Source organism: Populus euphratica, unplaced genomic scaffold (genome assembly GCF_000495115.2).
Source record: "Populus euphratica unplaced genomic scaffold, PopEup_1.0 scaffold46.1, whole genome shotgun sequence".
In the NCBI taxonomy this organism is placed as follows: domain Eukaryota; kingdom Viridiplantae; phylum Streptophyta; class Magnoliopsida; order Malpighiales; family Salicaceae; genus Populus; species Populus euphratica.
This window is the reverse complement of record NW_011499852.1, coordinates 2,016,833-2,033,935: the sequence shown is the minus strand read 5'-3', so window position 1 is coordinate 2,033,935 and position 17,103 is coordinate 2,016,833. Positions and strand designations below refer to the sequence as shown.

At 30.3% G+C, this 17,103-nt stretch overlaps 1 protein-coding gene across 2 annotated transcripts; it reads right to left on the bottom strand.

The window, feature by feature from the left end:
• Window positions 1-1,592: 1,592 nt before the first annotated feature.
• LOC105121871 (stress response protein nst1-like) lies at window positions 1,593-6,919 on the bottom strand. Of its 2 annotated transcripts, XM_011020719.1 has the most exons (4): window positions 6,722-6,919; window positions 4,897-6,556; window positions 3,140-4,212; window positions 1,593-2,133 (listed from the first exon to the last, which is right to left on the bottom strand). In XM_011020719.1, the coding sequence occupies exons 2-4, from the start codon at window positions 6,397-6,399 to the stop codon at window positions 2,022-2,024; spliced, it is 2,688 nt and encodes an 895-aa protein (XP_011019021.1). In that variant the 5' UTR covers window positions 6,400-6,556; window positions 6,722-6,919; the 3' UTR covers window positions 1,593-2,021. The 2 variants fall into 2 exon arrangements, with proteins under 2 accessions (XP_011019021.1, XP_011019020.1); XM_011020718.1 differs by lacking the exon at window positions 6,722-6,919 and having other exon boundaries at window positions 1,593-2,139; window positions 4,897-6,564.
• Window positions 6,920-17,103: the final 10,184 nt, after the last annotated feature.

Genomic DNA, 17,103 nt, shown 5'->3' with positions numbered 1-17,103 from the left:
TAAAATCAAGATAAAAGGAGAAAAATAAAAGAAGAAAATCCATTGAAGCCTAATCATTGTTATATCATGCACACACTCTTGATCATAAAAAAGAAAACAACATGATGCTTTCAACATTGTCTCGAAAGGCAACATTTGTCTGTCGATAGACATCGTATGCACTGTTTAAAGAGTGCAGATGCCTCTCATTCCCCAACTACTTTATTTTTTTAATTATATTTATATTTATCAAAATACTGAATTGCTCTTTATTCAAATTGATTATAACTAAAAACCATAATGAAAATATAAAAAAAAATCCTAGATGTAAGTTTTTTTTTTTTGCTTTTAAAAGCAATTTAGTTATTTTATTATACAATCAAAGCATTAAAAGACTGAAAAATCCTTGGATCATAATTTTAAGTTTTTTTTAAAAGATTATTTAAATCATTTTACTGTGTAACTTTAATATTAAAAGATTAATTTATTCCCGATTAATATGATAATGACAAAGGGATACTATTGAATGATTGTTTTGCCCTCAATAACTAATTAAATGATTTTATTTAATAATTATTTCACAGTCATAATTCATAATAAATTGTGTCTTGATAATTAGTAAAGTGAAAGATCGTTCTCTTTTAATTAGCTTTTGATTGTAGTGGCAGTTATTTGCGTTTATTGTGTTCAGAGGCTGTTTCTTGGATTGGAAAACAAGGGGAATGTGCTGATGCAGAAGCATGAAATAGGGGGGTTGTTGGGCAAAGAGAAGGTATTGAAGGTTGGAATGATGGACAGATTAAGTGAGAAATTTATTTCATGAGACTGATTAGACATCCGAATGAGGTGATGGCTACCAAAACTAGGATATACTTTGCATAGATTATGTTAAAGGTGGCGAGCTGTTCAACAAGGTTGCCAAGGGAAAGCTCAAGGAGGATGTTGCGAGGAAATATTTTCAACAGCTGATTAGTGCGGCTGATTCTGTCACAGTAGAGTTTTGCATCGTGATCTGAAGCCAGAAATCCTACTGTTGGATGAGAACAAAAATCTAAAGGTTTCTGATTTTGGATCAAGTGCTCTTGCTGAATCCAAGCGGCAAGATGAGCTGCTTCACACAACCTGTGGAAACCCTGCTTATGTTGCTGCAGAAGTGACAGCACAAGAGGCTATGATGGAACTTAAGCTTGGTCATGTGGGGTGGGGTGGGGTGGGGTGATAACATGTTCTACCGGCTGGCTATCTTAAATTCCGGGATCCAAATATTATGGGGAGTTTAGGAAGACAGCGCAGGGAGAATTAGAGCTCAGAACGGTCGGTGAACGTTGCTGCAAATCCAAACAACTAGCAGTTCTTAATCTCAACTCAACTTCATGCTTTATGTTTCATAATTATCAGCTCGCCAATGAACCCTGCTCGATCGATATAGCCCTTTTCCTGGCCTCCCATCCCAACATTTGGGAGAAATACAGGGAGATCGGGGCTCCATGACACGTTCTTTAAGAGGGAAATTTTGGTTTCCATGATTAGATAGCCTTTGACTTGGGATGGAGGGGGAGTCTCCCAGGTACATGTAAAAGTGAACCAAACATGAAAAGAAGGCCAAAATAGCTTTTTCATAAGCATAAGCAGCATGCGCTAGCATCATCTCATTGGCATTCATTCAGATGAAGATCAAGAGGTTTACAACTACGAGGAATAGCTCCATCTTCAAAAGAAGAAATTTTCCTCAAAAAGGGGACACACCCCCCTCTCCCCCAGGCAAAACCTAAAAAATTTTGAATTGTAGTCAACCTAACTGTTACCTGATGCACACGTGAATGCATGTCAAAGGTAATCCTAATTTCCTATGCATGCTAAGTACGTAAAGATCAATGCCCCTTTAAAGAACCGATGGAAGAAGATACAATCGTGTCCAGTATTCTAAGCTCCCATCCAAAGGGGACATTTGCCTCTTCAGAACAGGAGGTCTGATCAGGCGACTCATACTGTCACCCTTTTTTCTTTTTTCTTTTTCCTTTTTTTACTTTTCTTTCCTTTTTTTAATCGAACGACCACTGTACATCTGAGGTGGGGAACAAACCACCAAAATTGGGTCTTGTGACAGATGACTTCCCGAAACCTTCTCCTGAACCTTGTGCACCCCATTCATTCCTGCCAGTGGAAAAGAAATGAACCAGAGAGATTAGCATTATCAGTTTCAACACTGTAGCCAAGCAAATAGACAAACTAGTACCACTCAAAGGTTGATTAGTTGTTCTAATCATTAATGAACATAATCGTTCGTAATCAAAATATTGTATTAGTTTTATTTACATATTCAAATATAGTAAATACATCTAATTAGTGCATATATAATTATCAAATTATGTTAAATTTTATTAGAATTGTGCTTATTTTTATATATTGCTGCATCACCCGCCGAGGAGAATATCAACAAACATTTATTGCCTATGCAAATTATTTTTTTGGATCTGTATTGTGTATTTAAGTTTTGACTCAACATTAATCTTCAGTATTTTTAATAATCTTTGAAATATTTATTCATATTTCTTTCTTTGCATTCGGATGCTTCATCATGGTGTTGATTAGTTTCCTAATACTCTTGAAAAAATAGATTATTATATATATTCAGGCGGTTTAACAGTTAGGTGAGTACAAGCTCAAACTCTACAATCTAAGAGAACGAAGGCTGCAGGAGATACCTGCATTACAACAGTTTTTCTTGGTCCTAAGCCACTCCAATTAATTGTGGCCAGGAATTAGAATCCGGCCCAAGAAATGGATATTGTACATGAAAAAGCTAAGTATGACAAATACCACCGGGTGGTTATTTAAATAAGCAACCGAGAATAGTGACCATAGTAAAGGTTAAAAACCACAGTTCACTCATGAATTTATGATTTAACTGCGAAAAACTTGGGAATCCAGAGTCAAATCATTCTTTTATTGTCCAAAATAATGGAATTATTTCAGTGCATCAATCTAACACAATATTCTTTTCATCTCAGTTATCATAGTTTTAATTGATATCAAATGATCTTCAGACGTTTCAACAATGATAAAAGTCAGACTGATGGTTCCTCGTTTTAGTCATATATACATTCCAATTCCAGATTAGAGATCTAATAAAAGAGAGTTCAAATGATGATGCACTCACTTGGAACAACTATGGACTGGAGATGACCCAAAAGCATTGTCGGTTGCAGCTCCAGTGGGACTCCGATAAATCACTTCATTCTGAGCACATTCCTCCTGAGATTTCAAAGAGAATTGGCTAGTGCTGCTTGATAATGGTGGGAAAAAGGCATTCTGTAACCATGGTTCATTTTCACTTGCACCAATGACTGGACTGAATACCCCACCATTCTGACCATTGCCAAGAAAAACCTTCTGAGGAGAAAGAGTACCAGAAAGGATTTGATCATCTTTTGTAAACAGCGTTGGCATAGTTTTCTGAGATGGAGGTGGTATAATATCTTCCTTGGTTGATCTGTTTCGTTCTGGGGGTAAAAGCCAGCTTCCTGGGCCACCTACTAAACCTAAACCATCCTGACCAAGAGGAGAACTGTTCCACATTTGCCATGTTCCCTTCTCATTCCCATGCATATCATCCATAGGTAGAGTGTTAAAATCTTGGGCTATAGGAGTAGTTGGGAACCAGTTAGAACCATTATTCTTTTCATCAGCAGTTCGTAGTCTTGACAAAGGGGATTCAATTGGAGATGGCTTGTTCACTTCAGGAGATGCAGACACATTCTTTATAGCATAAGGCCTTTCCAATCCCAGTCCCATGTCTGGTGCAAAACCAGTTCCCAGGTCTAACTGAAAATTATCAAGCGACTCTGAAACAGGCCCAAGCAATGATATTGGGTCAGGAATATAACATGGATCTTCAAACAGTTCTGGTTCTTCAGGTATAAAATCACAGGACCCTTCCACAGAACGCGGAAAAATTGGTTCAATAGGAGGTGAGAAACCTAAACTAGTGCTAGTGGATACATTTGGAAATGCAGAGACTGGAAATGGTGATGGCAGCCCAAAATTGATTGGGTTATCAAATGATTGCATTGGTGATGATTGCAGAGGAAACTGTTGAGCATGAACTTCTGCTTGTTTTGAATATGGTCTACAGATGACATTTGCATTTGAGGATGAAGGAGCAGGTGATGAGCGTGCAAATAATTGCTGCCATGTTTTCTTAGGTTGGCTTGGTTGCGTTTCAGAGAGCACCTGTTGTGAATAGCAGAGCATCTTAACACTGTTTTTCTTATAAATGCATTGCTAATCCACAAGCATCCAAAATAAGCTTTCTATCTTTAACAAAAACCCTAACATGCCTTTCAATCAAAGTTACCCAGAAGTCTGGGCAAATAACCAATGATAGGAGACAAATCTCATCACAAAGCAAAAGGGCAAGCATTTAAAAAATCTAGATCGAACTTATGCACATATGACTAAAATAACAAGGAGAAATTCAATATGGGATTAAAAAAAAAAACAATTTCTGCATAACTTACTTAGCCAGCATGCCTGTAAACATAATAAAAAGAAATTTAATAGGAGACAATTTCACCAGAACCCTAGCATGCTTTTCAAACAAAGTTTCTAAGAAGAACAGGCAACTAAGCATTAACAGAAAATTTTCAAGGCAACAACACAAACATTTTAAAATCTATCTCAAATTTTTGCACAAAGTTGAAATGACAATCAATCAAGCCGGTTAACCATGACGTTCAATCAATGTTGCAAAATAAGTGCTAGACAATCAAAATTTATAATCAATAGATGGCCAGTGCAGCATGCCATGAGAATAAAATCAATATAAAGAAACAACAAATTCTGCATGCCTAAATTTTTTTCCACCTGTCAACAAGTGAAAATTGAAAAGGGTAAACATGCAGCAAGACAACTTACAGGACGATAGATGTTCCTTTCATCTCCGTTCAGACTTGCTTTCCCAGCCAGACGGTCTGGTGCATGTATCTCTCTCCTATAGGCAGAAGTATGAACAGGATCTATAGAACTGTTGGGCTTATTTTCTTTAGTGACAGTAGCAGGCGTGTTAGCAGGTTTTCCAAAGAAACCACCTCCACTAAAAGCTCTGGAAGAAGACAAAAATGTACCCTTCATTCGATCAAAATACCTAGATCCAGTATTGCCCCGGTTAAAGTTGCTTCCAGATGTATTCTTAATCCCATGTCCCAATTCAATGTTCTGACCTTTTACACTCTCTGTTCCAGATTTTTGATGTTGACGGCGCTCAATTTCACTCTTCTTCTCAACATCCCGCTTCTGATCACTTTCCTTTCCTGCTTTCTTTTCCAACTCTTCTGCATCAGAGTTGCTCTTACTAGACTCCTTGTCTTTCTCTTTCCTTCTTTCCTGACGTTTCTTTTCTGCTTCCTTCCTACTATTTCTCTCCCTGGTCAGTGGTGATGATCTACTTCGATCCCTTTCAGCCTCTGTTATCTCATCCCTCAGCTTCCTGCGTTCCTCTACCAATCTAGCAACCTCCTCCCTTTGCTTTTTCTCTCCCCCCTCTAAGAGCTCCTTCTCTACCCTAGCCTGTCTCTTCTCTTCAGCTTTCCTGCGTGCTTTCTCTCCTCTACTCTCATGAAAGTTTTCCCCATTTTCACGCCTCTTAGCCAACATCACCCTGTGCTCAGCATCAGAAGAGCCATCCTCAGAGGAACTAGTCCTAAAAATTTTCCTCCAAAGCCACCGAATGCTCAAGAAAAAAGATGTCAACAACTTGCAAGCAAAAATTACAACCCCTGAATATGATGTCTTAGTCAAACAATGTCCATCCCCTCCAAAAATCTCACTCCCATTCTTCCTCCAATAACTAGACTTCCCAGCAACAGACCCACCAGCCCAGCCACCATTATCTAACCACTCCTGACTACACATCCATCCATTATCACTCCACGCCTTGCCATTCAGTAACTTCCCACCTTTCCCCACCAAATCCTTAATAATACCAGAATTTGAAATCCCCAACCCAGGTGGTACAGGCAAATCCAAAACTGGCCGTTTCGAAATATGCCCACAATAAGAACACATAAACTTACCTGCACCTGGATTCTGATCCTTATATGGAGTCAAACAATTCCTACACTTCCTCGTAGCAGTTTTCCTAAGCTTCTGCAATTCAATGGCTTCAAACCTTTTCCTCTCCTTCAATCGTGCATTTCTACGCACCCGCCAAGCAGACAGCTGTGGCATCAAAACCTCGTACCAAAATAAAGTAACCAGGAGCACAAAAACACACGCCAGTCTCGGCGATGTAATCTCAAAACGAAATGCCGGCGGCAATAGCTGTGAAAGTGCCCATAATCCTATCAAAGGAATAACTAACCAAGGCAGCATCGTAGCAACCCGGCGAGACCACTTTTGTATCACACACAGTATACACATTATCCTCCTATTTTCCCCGTCTTTGGAAAACAATCCAACACAAACAGATGAAAGAAAGAAAAGAAAATCCCCAATTCAAAATATAGCAATGCTTCAAATTCGAGACCCTAACCCTATTTTCTCCTATTCAAACCAATTCGCAGATACTTCAAGAACCCTAAAAATCAATAAATAAATAAAATCCCAAATCAATTAAAATTTAAAAAATAACAAAACCTAATCCAAGATTAATTGACTGATTAAAAATAATTGCTAGATTAGAGTTTGATAAAACGGCGACGTAATGAGCTGGAAACAATGCGAGAGAGATTCAGGGACTTACAGGTTGAGAGACCATGGCAATTGATGGAAATGAGAGGCAGAAAATGAAGAAGATGAAAAAAGATTTTGATAATCGGGGCACGCGGGTTCGGATTTTGGAAATCGGTTCGTCGTTGTTGTTGTAGCAGCTTTTGTGTTTGTTTTTCTGTTTTAACAGAGAAGAAACTCGAGAAAGAGCGGAGAAGAACAAGAAACTATAAAAATAAATGTATGAATAAAATTTTTATAATAAATAAGATAAAAGGGAGATTTTGTTAAAAGATAAATAAATAAATAAATAAATAAATTGAGGGAATTTAAGGAAAACAAATTATACAAGCAATCTTTCAAGTTTTTTAGGGTGAATTATAGTATAGTCCTTGTAGATTATGAGATATTCCGTTTCAGGCTCTCACTGTTTAAACTTCTCAAATTTTTCAGAATATCTCAATTCATTTATTTATTGTGAAATAGCTAATAATTAATTTTTTTTGTTGTTGAGTATTTCTGTACCTTCAAGGATTATTTTGTGGAATACTATAACAAGCTTGGAAGACAAATACCAGAGAGGATCAAGAGAATATTGAAAAATAAAAAGCGTTTATCATTGTATTAGCAACGCATTTAACAATAAGAAATTGTACTGGAAAGATGATAATAAAAAAAGATAAAATTTAAGGATTGAAGTGAAAATGCTAAGTGTTTATTCCACTTAAACTAAATTGATATCCCGTGTGATTTTATTTTTAATATAAAAAATATTGCTTAGATGCTTCTCATGTATGTTAGATAAACTAGAAAAATTTATGGGCATAAATTTGATTAAATTGAATAATTTTTTTTATTTAATTATATAATAAGGGAAAAAAACAATAAATTGACTGAATTAAAAAAAATAACAAAAAGAACCCCAAAACAATAAAATATTAGCAAGCCCGAATAAGTCCACCAAATCCTATCTCATGAGTTAGATCATGCGAACAAGATAACCTAATAGATGAAAAAATAAAAAAAAATTATAAAGTTTAATTTTTAAAATAATTAAATGCTGAATGATGAAATAGAAAAAATATTTGATCTTAAAAAAAAACCCTAAAAAATACCTGAGTTAACCTGAATTAACTTGCCAAACTCGTAACTTATGTCATAATATCGATGTAACCCTATAAAAAGGAAAGCAAAGAAAATCACGAAGCTCAAACCATATAAACTCAATATTAAAAGATGAAACTGAAAGAGCATATTATTATAAAAATAAGATCTAAAAAAATTATCAATGTCAACCTGAGTTAATTTTTTAAATATATGTCTCGATTTATGAGATCAAGCCTAACTCATAAAAAAATAATGAAATTAAATTCTTAATCAACCTAGTATTAAAATAATTAAATTGGAAAGATAGTTCTATTTAAAAAAATAAATAAAAATAAAAAAATGATAACCAGATTCAATATAAAAATAAAAGGATGGAACACCTTTTAATTTTGGCTAGGATAGCGTGATTCTCAGAGAGAAGAGAGAAAAAAAAAAGAAAAAAAGAAAAAAATCATCAAAACTTCGTCGTCGCTCCTCCACCAACACACAATGCCTCACTTGAAAGTTGTCACTACAATGCTTTTAATGCCACTAAAAAATCTTTTAAGGCTTAATTATTTTACATCAAATTTTATCTTATTTTTACAAACTAAGCATTAACTAGATACCAACTTTTTATGTTGATTGAGAGATTGTCATTTCTATGCAACCAAAATAAACAACTACATTAAATCATAAATAAAAGCAATGTGAAATGATTATTTTTTAAAAAAAAAGTTAAGTGATTAAAAAAAAAAGGATATGAATTTTTTCTCTGCTCATGCAAATCAGTCCTCAATGTTATAAAAAAATAAGATTGAATATTTTGAAAAATTTCAAATCCAATTCTTGAAGCTTTAATTTTTTCAAATCAATAAAATTAAATTTTAATTTTTCAAATAGAGAAATAACCAAGGAATAAAACACTTCTTTGACACTGTGAGATCTCCGTACGCAAGCATAAATAATATATTACCCTAACCAATTTCAAATCATCGTAATTTTAAAGGGCAAATAAAAAGAAAAATAAATAAATGTCTATAGGAAAAAAACAAAAAAAAAACAAGAGACCAAAAAAGAATTCATATTAATTCCTGTCGCAAGTCATACTAAATCACTTATGGCTCTTAGTTTAATTCTTTTTATATATAATAATTGGGTTAGAAAATTTAGTCCGAAAATAATAATAATAATAATAATAATAATAATGAATACCAAGTCTAAAATGGGTGTTTTATTTTTGCATATATGCCAAATATTAGTGATTAATATCTTAAAAGGATACAAGTGCCTTCAAAATAATAATAATAAATAAAAACCTCTTTGCAATCAATTGAAGCTTTCTCTTTATTTAATTTTCTTATTCTCTATTTTATAATATCACTAGTTTACGTAGCCGTTTATAATAAAAAAAATTAACCATAATAAAAAAATATTTAGATTATAAAGAATTATTTAATATTTTTATTAAATCTAATCTAACAGATCAACCTTAAAATTTCTTCATTTAACTATTTAATTAACTTGAGTTTAAAATTAAATCATACAAGAATTGACTTGACATGACCTAATAATTTTAATTAGTTTAAAGACAATCTGATTGACTAGTTAAAATATCTAAGTATAAAATTGAGAATAAAAAAATGAAATTGACATAACAAATACTTTCTGATTCAATTTCTTGTCTAATCCAACTTTAAAATAAAATTATATGAAAATTAACCTGACATGACTTAGTCGACTTAGTTAATGCAAAAATAACCCAACCAATCCGTAAAAAAAATTCATAGAACAAAATTGAGGGGAAAAAATGTAATTAACAATAAAAAAAAATATATCAACTCAACTTCTTTCCTAGCCAAAATTTAAAATTAAAATCCGTTAGAATTGCTCCAATATGATTCAATCTACTTGACTTATCTAAAAACAATCTAAGTGATGATTAAAAAAATCTGAAAATTAAATTGAAAAAAAAATAAAATCAAAAGAAAACAAAAAGGAGAGAGCTAAACTAAATAAAAGGCTAACTTAAAAAAGAAAGAAAGAAGGAGCCAAATGAAAAAAAAGAGAGGTTGAATTAAAAAATAAAAAAATAAAGAAAAGGAGAAGTTTCACTATTAATATGAGTCGTTAAGCTCCGTTAAGTTTCCTAGTAGGGTAATAAGAAAAAAAAATCTCTCACCTTGATAAAATTATTATGTATTTGCGATTTTAAATATAAATTTGTAGACAGTACAGTAAGATTAACTCATATAATTTATATATTTCCTCGACTAGAAGCCTCCAAGGATAAATACAAGGTTTCGTATTTATAAGATTTCAGATTCAACGAAGTAAAGATCTATTTTCACAAATATATTTGACCCGTGTGTGCATGATGCACGCTAAGATTTAGGAATTAGAGACGTCTTAAAAAGCATCTTGACGAAAATGGGAGAAAAATTCAAGTTTTAGAAGAAATAGATATCTGACCCGTCTTTTATTACTGGTCAAATATTTTTTTAAAAAAAAATTAAATATATAAACTTTCTTAATATATATTTTTTATATAAATTTTTTTAAATATAATCCCTTTTTTATCGTAGATCAAATATTTTTTAATAAAAAATTAAATATACATATTTTTTTTATATGTATTTTTTACATAAAAAACATTTTAAATATAAATTTAAAAATTCATGCATATGTCTAATTAAGCAAATCAAGAACCATTTATGTTAATAAATAAAAAAATCATTAAAAATAACTAAAAATAAATAAAAAATATTTAATTTTAAAATGTAAATTATATGCCCGGTAATAAAAACCAATATATATATATATATAATTGATTGAATAAAATAAAAAGAAAAAAAACTACACAATGTTGCATATTTTATAAATATTATTTAAAAATAAATATGTTTTATTTTTTAAAATAAATTTTACTTGTATAAAATATAAATAAATAAATAAATCATAATAAGCTCTTTAAAAACTTTGTGCATAAAAAATAATTGCTATCTAAAAAAAGACTAAATAAATAAAATAAAATTATAAAGAAGGGGTATTAATTAAAATATAAATTAAAAAATTATTTAAAATAAAAATATATAAAAAAGTATTAAAGAAAAAAACAAGATTAAAAATAGAAAGAGATTAGATATTATTACGCCTGATAAGCCAAGCTAACTTAGTCCATTAGAAAAAAGATCACACACGAGCCCTTATTATCTTAAAGTTGACGGGGGTGAATGGTAAATGTTTTTGACAAAAAAAAATATAAAACATGTGCGGGTGTAGCATGTTTTTCCAAAAGGTGTCTTCTATGTAAGTGACGTGTCTTCATTGGTGTTGGAGACAATTGTATTAGTTGTTTTTTAAAAATGTTTTTATTTAAAAGTGCATAATAATATTATTTTGTATTTTAAAAAAATTATTTTTAATATTAATATATTAAAATAATCTAAAAATATAAATATGATTTGCATAGCATTTTCAAATGGTATCTTAAAGCAAGCTTATTCCCAAACTTGTGCAGGTGTGGTGATGTTCCATCGTTACTTCTTCTTCTTATAGTTTTTTCAAATTTTAAATATTAAAAATTATATTTCTCACTGCAAAATGCAAAAAAAATAGCAACTCATAAGATCTTAATATATAAAAAAGTAAGATTTTTATAGTTGTTTTCAATTAATCGTCAATGGAAAACTTTATATGGAAAAGATTTTCCATTTAAGAAATCTCAAATTAATTTTTAAGATGATCAATAAATCTTGATCGTCATTACATTGACACATTGATGTCTAGAGAAGACCTATGGAGACAAATACCATTGAGTATTAATAGTATTAATCCTGTATTCCAACTTTATAAAAGTAAAATATTCATAACATTATTAGAACCACTTGATGGAAAAACTCCATTTAATAAATTCTGAAATCTATCTCGAGTGGGTTAATAAAATATCAATCTATTTTTTTTTTAATTCAATGCGTATTATGGAGTAAATTTATAAAAGAGAAAAAATATAATCAAAATGAGTTAATTAAGATAGATTAATTGAACTTTTTGACATAGTCGTGCTACCATACAATCAATATTAATAAAAAAATAATTGTATTTCAACACGAATTAATTAAAAAATCTTTTATAGAGAGCGGCAAGTCCCATCCGTTTAACATCTTTGTTTTTCTTTCTTGGACGGCTGGAACTTCTTTTAATCTGGATTTCCTCTAACTTATCAAGCACTTGTGTGAATATAAATAGACAAATAAATATTTTTCTATCGCTCCGAGCTTTTTTTCTTTCATTGAAGCATGACGACGGTTGACTAAGGTACAATTAAATTCATAAATGTTAATCAGCACCTCTCTTGTTTTTTTAATTAATATTACTCTCCGAGCTAGCTTCTATATATTTTAATTAATTATATAAATTTTAAATTAATAATTATATAATTAACAACTAGGCTTGAACTTGCAACCTCTTATTTTAGTTCCTACTTGATGATGATAACAAGGCTAAAATTGAAGGAGCGAAACTCGAAACTAACTTGTTAAATGAAGACAAGCAGACCGGTTTTTTTTTTTTTAAATCCTTTTTAAGCACTTTGATTTTATATTTCACATCATAAACATAGAGTGAGAGAAACAAGGTCAAACTAAACAGCTTATCAAAAAAAAGAAATCAAAAGAAAAAAGAAAGAAAGGGTCAAACAATGCCTGCTCAGATAAGAAGAAATAAACGTCAAATCATGATCTTGGCTTTATCGGATTGTTCATGATCCAGGCATATTTTGCATCACATCAGGACATGGTTTAGTATTTTTGTTTTAATTATTTTTTTAATATTTAAATATTATTTTAATGTATTGGTATTAAAAATAAATTTTAAAAAATAAAAAAAATGAATTTTAATTTTTTTTTATTGCACTAAAAAACACGACCCCCAAGAGAAGGGACCCTACAGCTAAAGCCCGGTGTGGCAAGACAGAATTGCTAAAATCTGGATGGATACCCGTCTATGCATCCATGTGGCCCATAAAGGCCCAAGGTAGGAGTGAAGATACACATATAAACCGTTCATTAAGCTTCATAAATTGAAATCAAAGGGCCTAACTTTCATGAACTGTCTCAGCTATGTGGTTGGCGATGAACATTTTTGTGAAATCATGGATTACTCGCTTGAAGAAGAGGCATGTCGGTGAGTTTTAGAAAAGTAAACATTCTAGCAATCCAGATATGCGTGGGCTTAAACAATAAATAGCTTTAGATATGCATGGGCTCAAGCACCAAAACTATAAATAAATATCCAAAAGATGGAGTAGATAGATTCGGATCTCAATGTGGTGGGAGATGTTTTAGCTACTGTTTTTAGTGTTTTTAAATGTTTTTATATATTGATATCAGAATCAATTTCTAAAAAATAAAAAATATTATTTTAATATATTTTAAAATAAAAAATACTTTAAAAATAATAACTATATCAGGTTGAAACACCCATGGTATTGTAGCCACTGGGCTGGATATTGTAAAATAAATAAAGCAGCAGAAAAGGCCGAGAGAGAAAGGGCGAGGTTGTGAATAATATTATAATCTCAGTTTTCAAACGCATGGGAAGGACAGATAATGGCTTGGATGAAGTCATGCCTCTGTGTTTTTGTCTCATTGGAAAGCAAATCCAATTCTCTGTCTGCCATAGCAAGGGATAAATGATCTTTAGTTGGCACACCAAACAAAGTTAAAAAGAATATTAAATTAACTTTATCGTTCATGTAGAGTATTGCTTTAATAATTAATTAGAACAATTATTATCAAAACACTAAAGGGTAGTCACACTATTAATTGAATTTTTTTCTGTTCTTGTTTATATTTTCTTATATTTTCTGTAGGGCTATTTGATTTCGGAACTTGAATTATAGATTGGAGAGATTAATTTGAATTGATTAAATTTATTTTTTAGATTATTTTTAATTTAATATTTATTTATTTTGACTTCATGATTTTTTTTATTTACTTTCCATGAGATTATCTTGATCTCATAACCTGGATTACGGGTTAAAAAGTCGACTCGGGTTAACTTAGTTTATTTTTTTGGTTTTTTTAATTGAATATTTTTTTTTCAATTTAACTCTCCAACAACTCATTTTTTTTTCTTTAATTTCATCATTTAATATTAAGTTGGTTGAGAATTAAGTTTTGTAATTTTTTTCAATTAGCTTTATATGAAGTTATTTAATCTTAAGATCTGAATCATGAGTTTGACAAGTTGACTTAGATTGACTATATTTATTTTTAGGTTATTTTTAATTGAATATTTATTTATTTGGCTTCGTAATTTTTTTCAATTTATTTTTAATGAGGTTATCTAGATCTTATAATCTGGTCTCTGGGTTGGCAGGTTGACTCAATTTATTTTTTTATTTTTTTAATTGAACATTTTTTTTTCTATTTCACTCTCCAACAACTCAAATTTTTTTTCTAGTTTTTTTTTCAATATCATCCTTCGATATTATGTTATTTGAGAATTGAGCTTAATAATTTTTTTTCAATTTTCTTTTTATAAAGTTATCCTGATCTTATGAATTTAATTCTTTTTCTCGATTTCAATCTTCAATGTTGGATCTGTTGAAAATTGAGTTTTATATTTTTTTAATTATTTTTTTTATGAAGTGATCCTAGTTTCATTATCTAGACTTCTTATTTGAGGCAGACACAAAAGAACTCGAAACAAATGGTAATCATAATGGAAGTGTCATATTTTTTCTTTGAAACTATGGCACCGAAAAGTCAAAATTATCAAAAAAATTAGAAGAAAAAAAAGAATTGGTGGATGTTCTTATTGAAAAAAGAAATAGAGAATCAATCATTTTAGGATTAGTAGTAAAAAATAAAGACGAGGAATACAAATTTATAAGTGTATAAGAAAGATACAATTTTTAAACAAAGGGTGGAACAAGTTGATAAAATGTTTGAAGAGATATATAAGCTTATTTCTAAATAAATGGAGGATGGAATTTATGATATTCTAACAAGTCTTTTGTTAATTGGAGAGTCTGAAAGGAAAAGGAAAGTCTCTCCAAATAAATAGACAAATAAAATAATGAAACACTAAAAAAGCACAAATCCAAACTATTATTCAAGTTACTAATTTATTGAATATTCTAGACTCTAGAAAAAGGAGATTTGGAGTTTGAAGAAGAAAAACTAGATTCAAGTTAAGGATTAAAGACAAAAAATAAAATAAAATTGAGCGCAATCCAAAACCAAAATCATCTCAAGATTTAAGAGAATAAAAATTAAAGGTTTTCAATAAAAAGAAAAACTTAAATTAGAAAATATAAATTATTGTAAGAAAACTAATTGATATAAATATACATGAAGACGTTAAAGTCTCTTTAATTTTTTATTAACTTTTAATTAGAGAAATAAATAAGTTATTAATGAGCTGTTTGAGGGGAGGAATAAGTATAATATACCGAAATTGACTAAAAAGTTACAAAGTTTAAACTAAAAAAAACATGTTAAACTTGAGCTCAAAACAAATTTGATAAAGTCTAAACTATAAGATGATGAAAGGAATATATAAAGAGTTTACGATGGTGCAAGATCTTTAAAATAAGGAATGGAACATGAAGAAGTACTTGCCTTGAATAAAGTGGATATGTTGTTAATAAAACTTATCTTAAATTTTTCTATTTAAAAAAAGAATATAAGGTACATAATCAAAACATAATAACAAAATAAAATAACAACAATAATTATAATGCAATTCAGCTAAGTTCTCATAATCTTCTAAACTTGTTTATCAAGTAGGCATATAATTGCAAATTAATAATAGTAGGCTTGTAACAATAAACTTGTATTTGTAGGCAGTTTCCATTATAATTCAATTGGTTTGTAATTTTCATAATCGAAAAACCCAAAAAACATAAAAAAGATGTTTTTTTATATCAAGAACAACTCCATAATTAATTCAAAGTTCTTTTAGTTAAGATAAATATATTTTTTTATGTTAATATTTTTTTGACCTAACCCATAACACAATCAATTCTATGAAATTTGTATTAACGATTGTTTTGTTCGTGCATTTGTTTTTGTGAAGCTTTGTTCGTGCATTATCTTCAATAACCTCAGGCCAGGATAGTCACATCTGTAACGAGATTTATACCTGTATCATTTACTCACTTAATAAATATTACTATGATCCATCAACACACATGACAAGCCTGAGCTCGCGCAAATTTACTTGTTAATTAGCAATGGTCCCAAATTAATTCTATACAATTTTCTCAATAATACATGGTAGCGTCTGACATAAATCTCTTCTAGCTTTATATCAATATCAACGCACTTGCTTTTGTTAAAAGAGACAAGGAAGGACAAAATAAAACGGGGGTCTCCACATGCCTAGCTAGCTAAGACCCTATTAAAGCATGCAGGTATATGATGCCATAGCCTTTCCCATTAGGTATCAGTCGCTCTGTATGTGGAAGCAAGAATTATTGCTGTTTTGTTCTGTATGTATTCTTGATGGTATAAATACCGTATTTGTTCTTAGCCCTAGTTTGCTTTTCTGGTAAGCTCATTAACGGGAAAGTATATTGTATGAAACCCACCCCATTCGTTATAAGCTAAACTTAATTTTTGTCCCTATTGAACTATCAATGTTCCACTTCTACTCCTATATATAGTTTAAAACACCTTTTTAGTTTTCAAGAAATCTCAACGTTATCCCTAAATATTAAATAACTCAATTTTCTTTTTGGTTTTTTGTTATTTGTATGATATGTTATAATATACATGGAATTCGAGAGGAGAAATAAAATAAAAACATGAAGCGTCTGATCAGCTTTAATTAGTTATTTAGTTATAGAAACCAAGTTGGTTTATAGAACTTTTGAGACAATTCGAGTTGGCTATAATTCATATGAAAGAAAATTGACCCAAGTAATAATCCAACATTAGGTTTCTTAAGTCAATTCAAATTAATATAAAAAATATCAATGTAAGAGAAAAGAAGGTTAGAGTTTTCATTATCATTTTATTCTAAATTTCTTGTTTTAACCTAAATATAAAAAAATTATATATAAACTAAATTAAAAATAATATTTTATCCTTAACAAATAAAGCAAAATAAATATATTTATTAACATCTCTTCTCAAACTCATAATACAATAATTACAAATATTAAGAGTTTATCAACTAGAAAACAAAAAATAAAATGCAATTTGATAAAAAAATATGTAATTTGTTAAAAAAACAAAAAAACAAAATAATAATAACATGTTTGAAATAATGATGAATAAGATGATAATTGATCTTTATATGCTTGGTGTGTTTATAAAA

Bases quoted from the DNA above. Each gene is read 5' to 3' on its own strand.
- LOC105121871 (XM_011020718.1), bottom strand. From the start codon at position 6,399: ATGTGTATACTGTGTGTGATACAAAAGTGGTCTCGCCGGGTTGCTACG. The intron at 4,213-4,896 runs GTAAGTTGTCTT...TATTCACAACAG, and splicing joins AAAGGAACATCTATCGTCCT to GTGCTCTCTGAAACGCAACC. The intron at 2,140-3,139 runs GTGAGTGCATCA...TTTCTTTTCCAC, and splicing joins CCAGTCCATAGTTGTTCCAA to TGGCAGGAATGAATGGGGTG.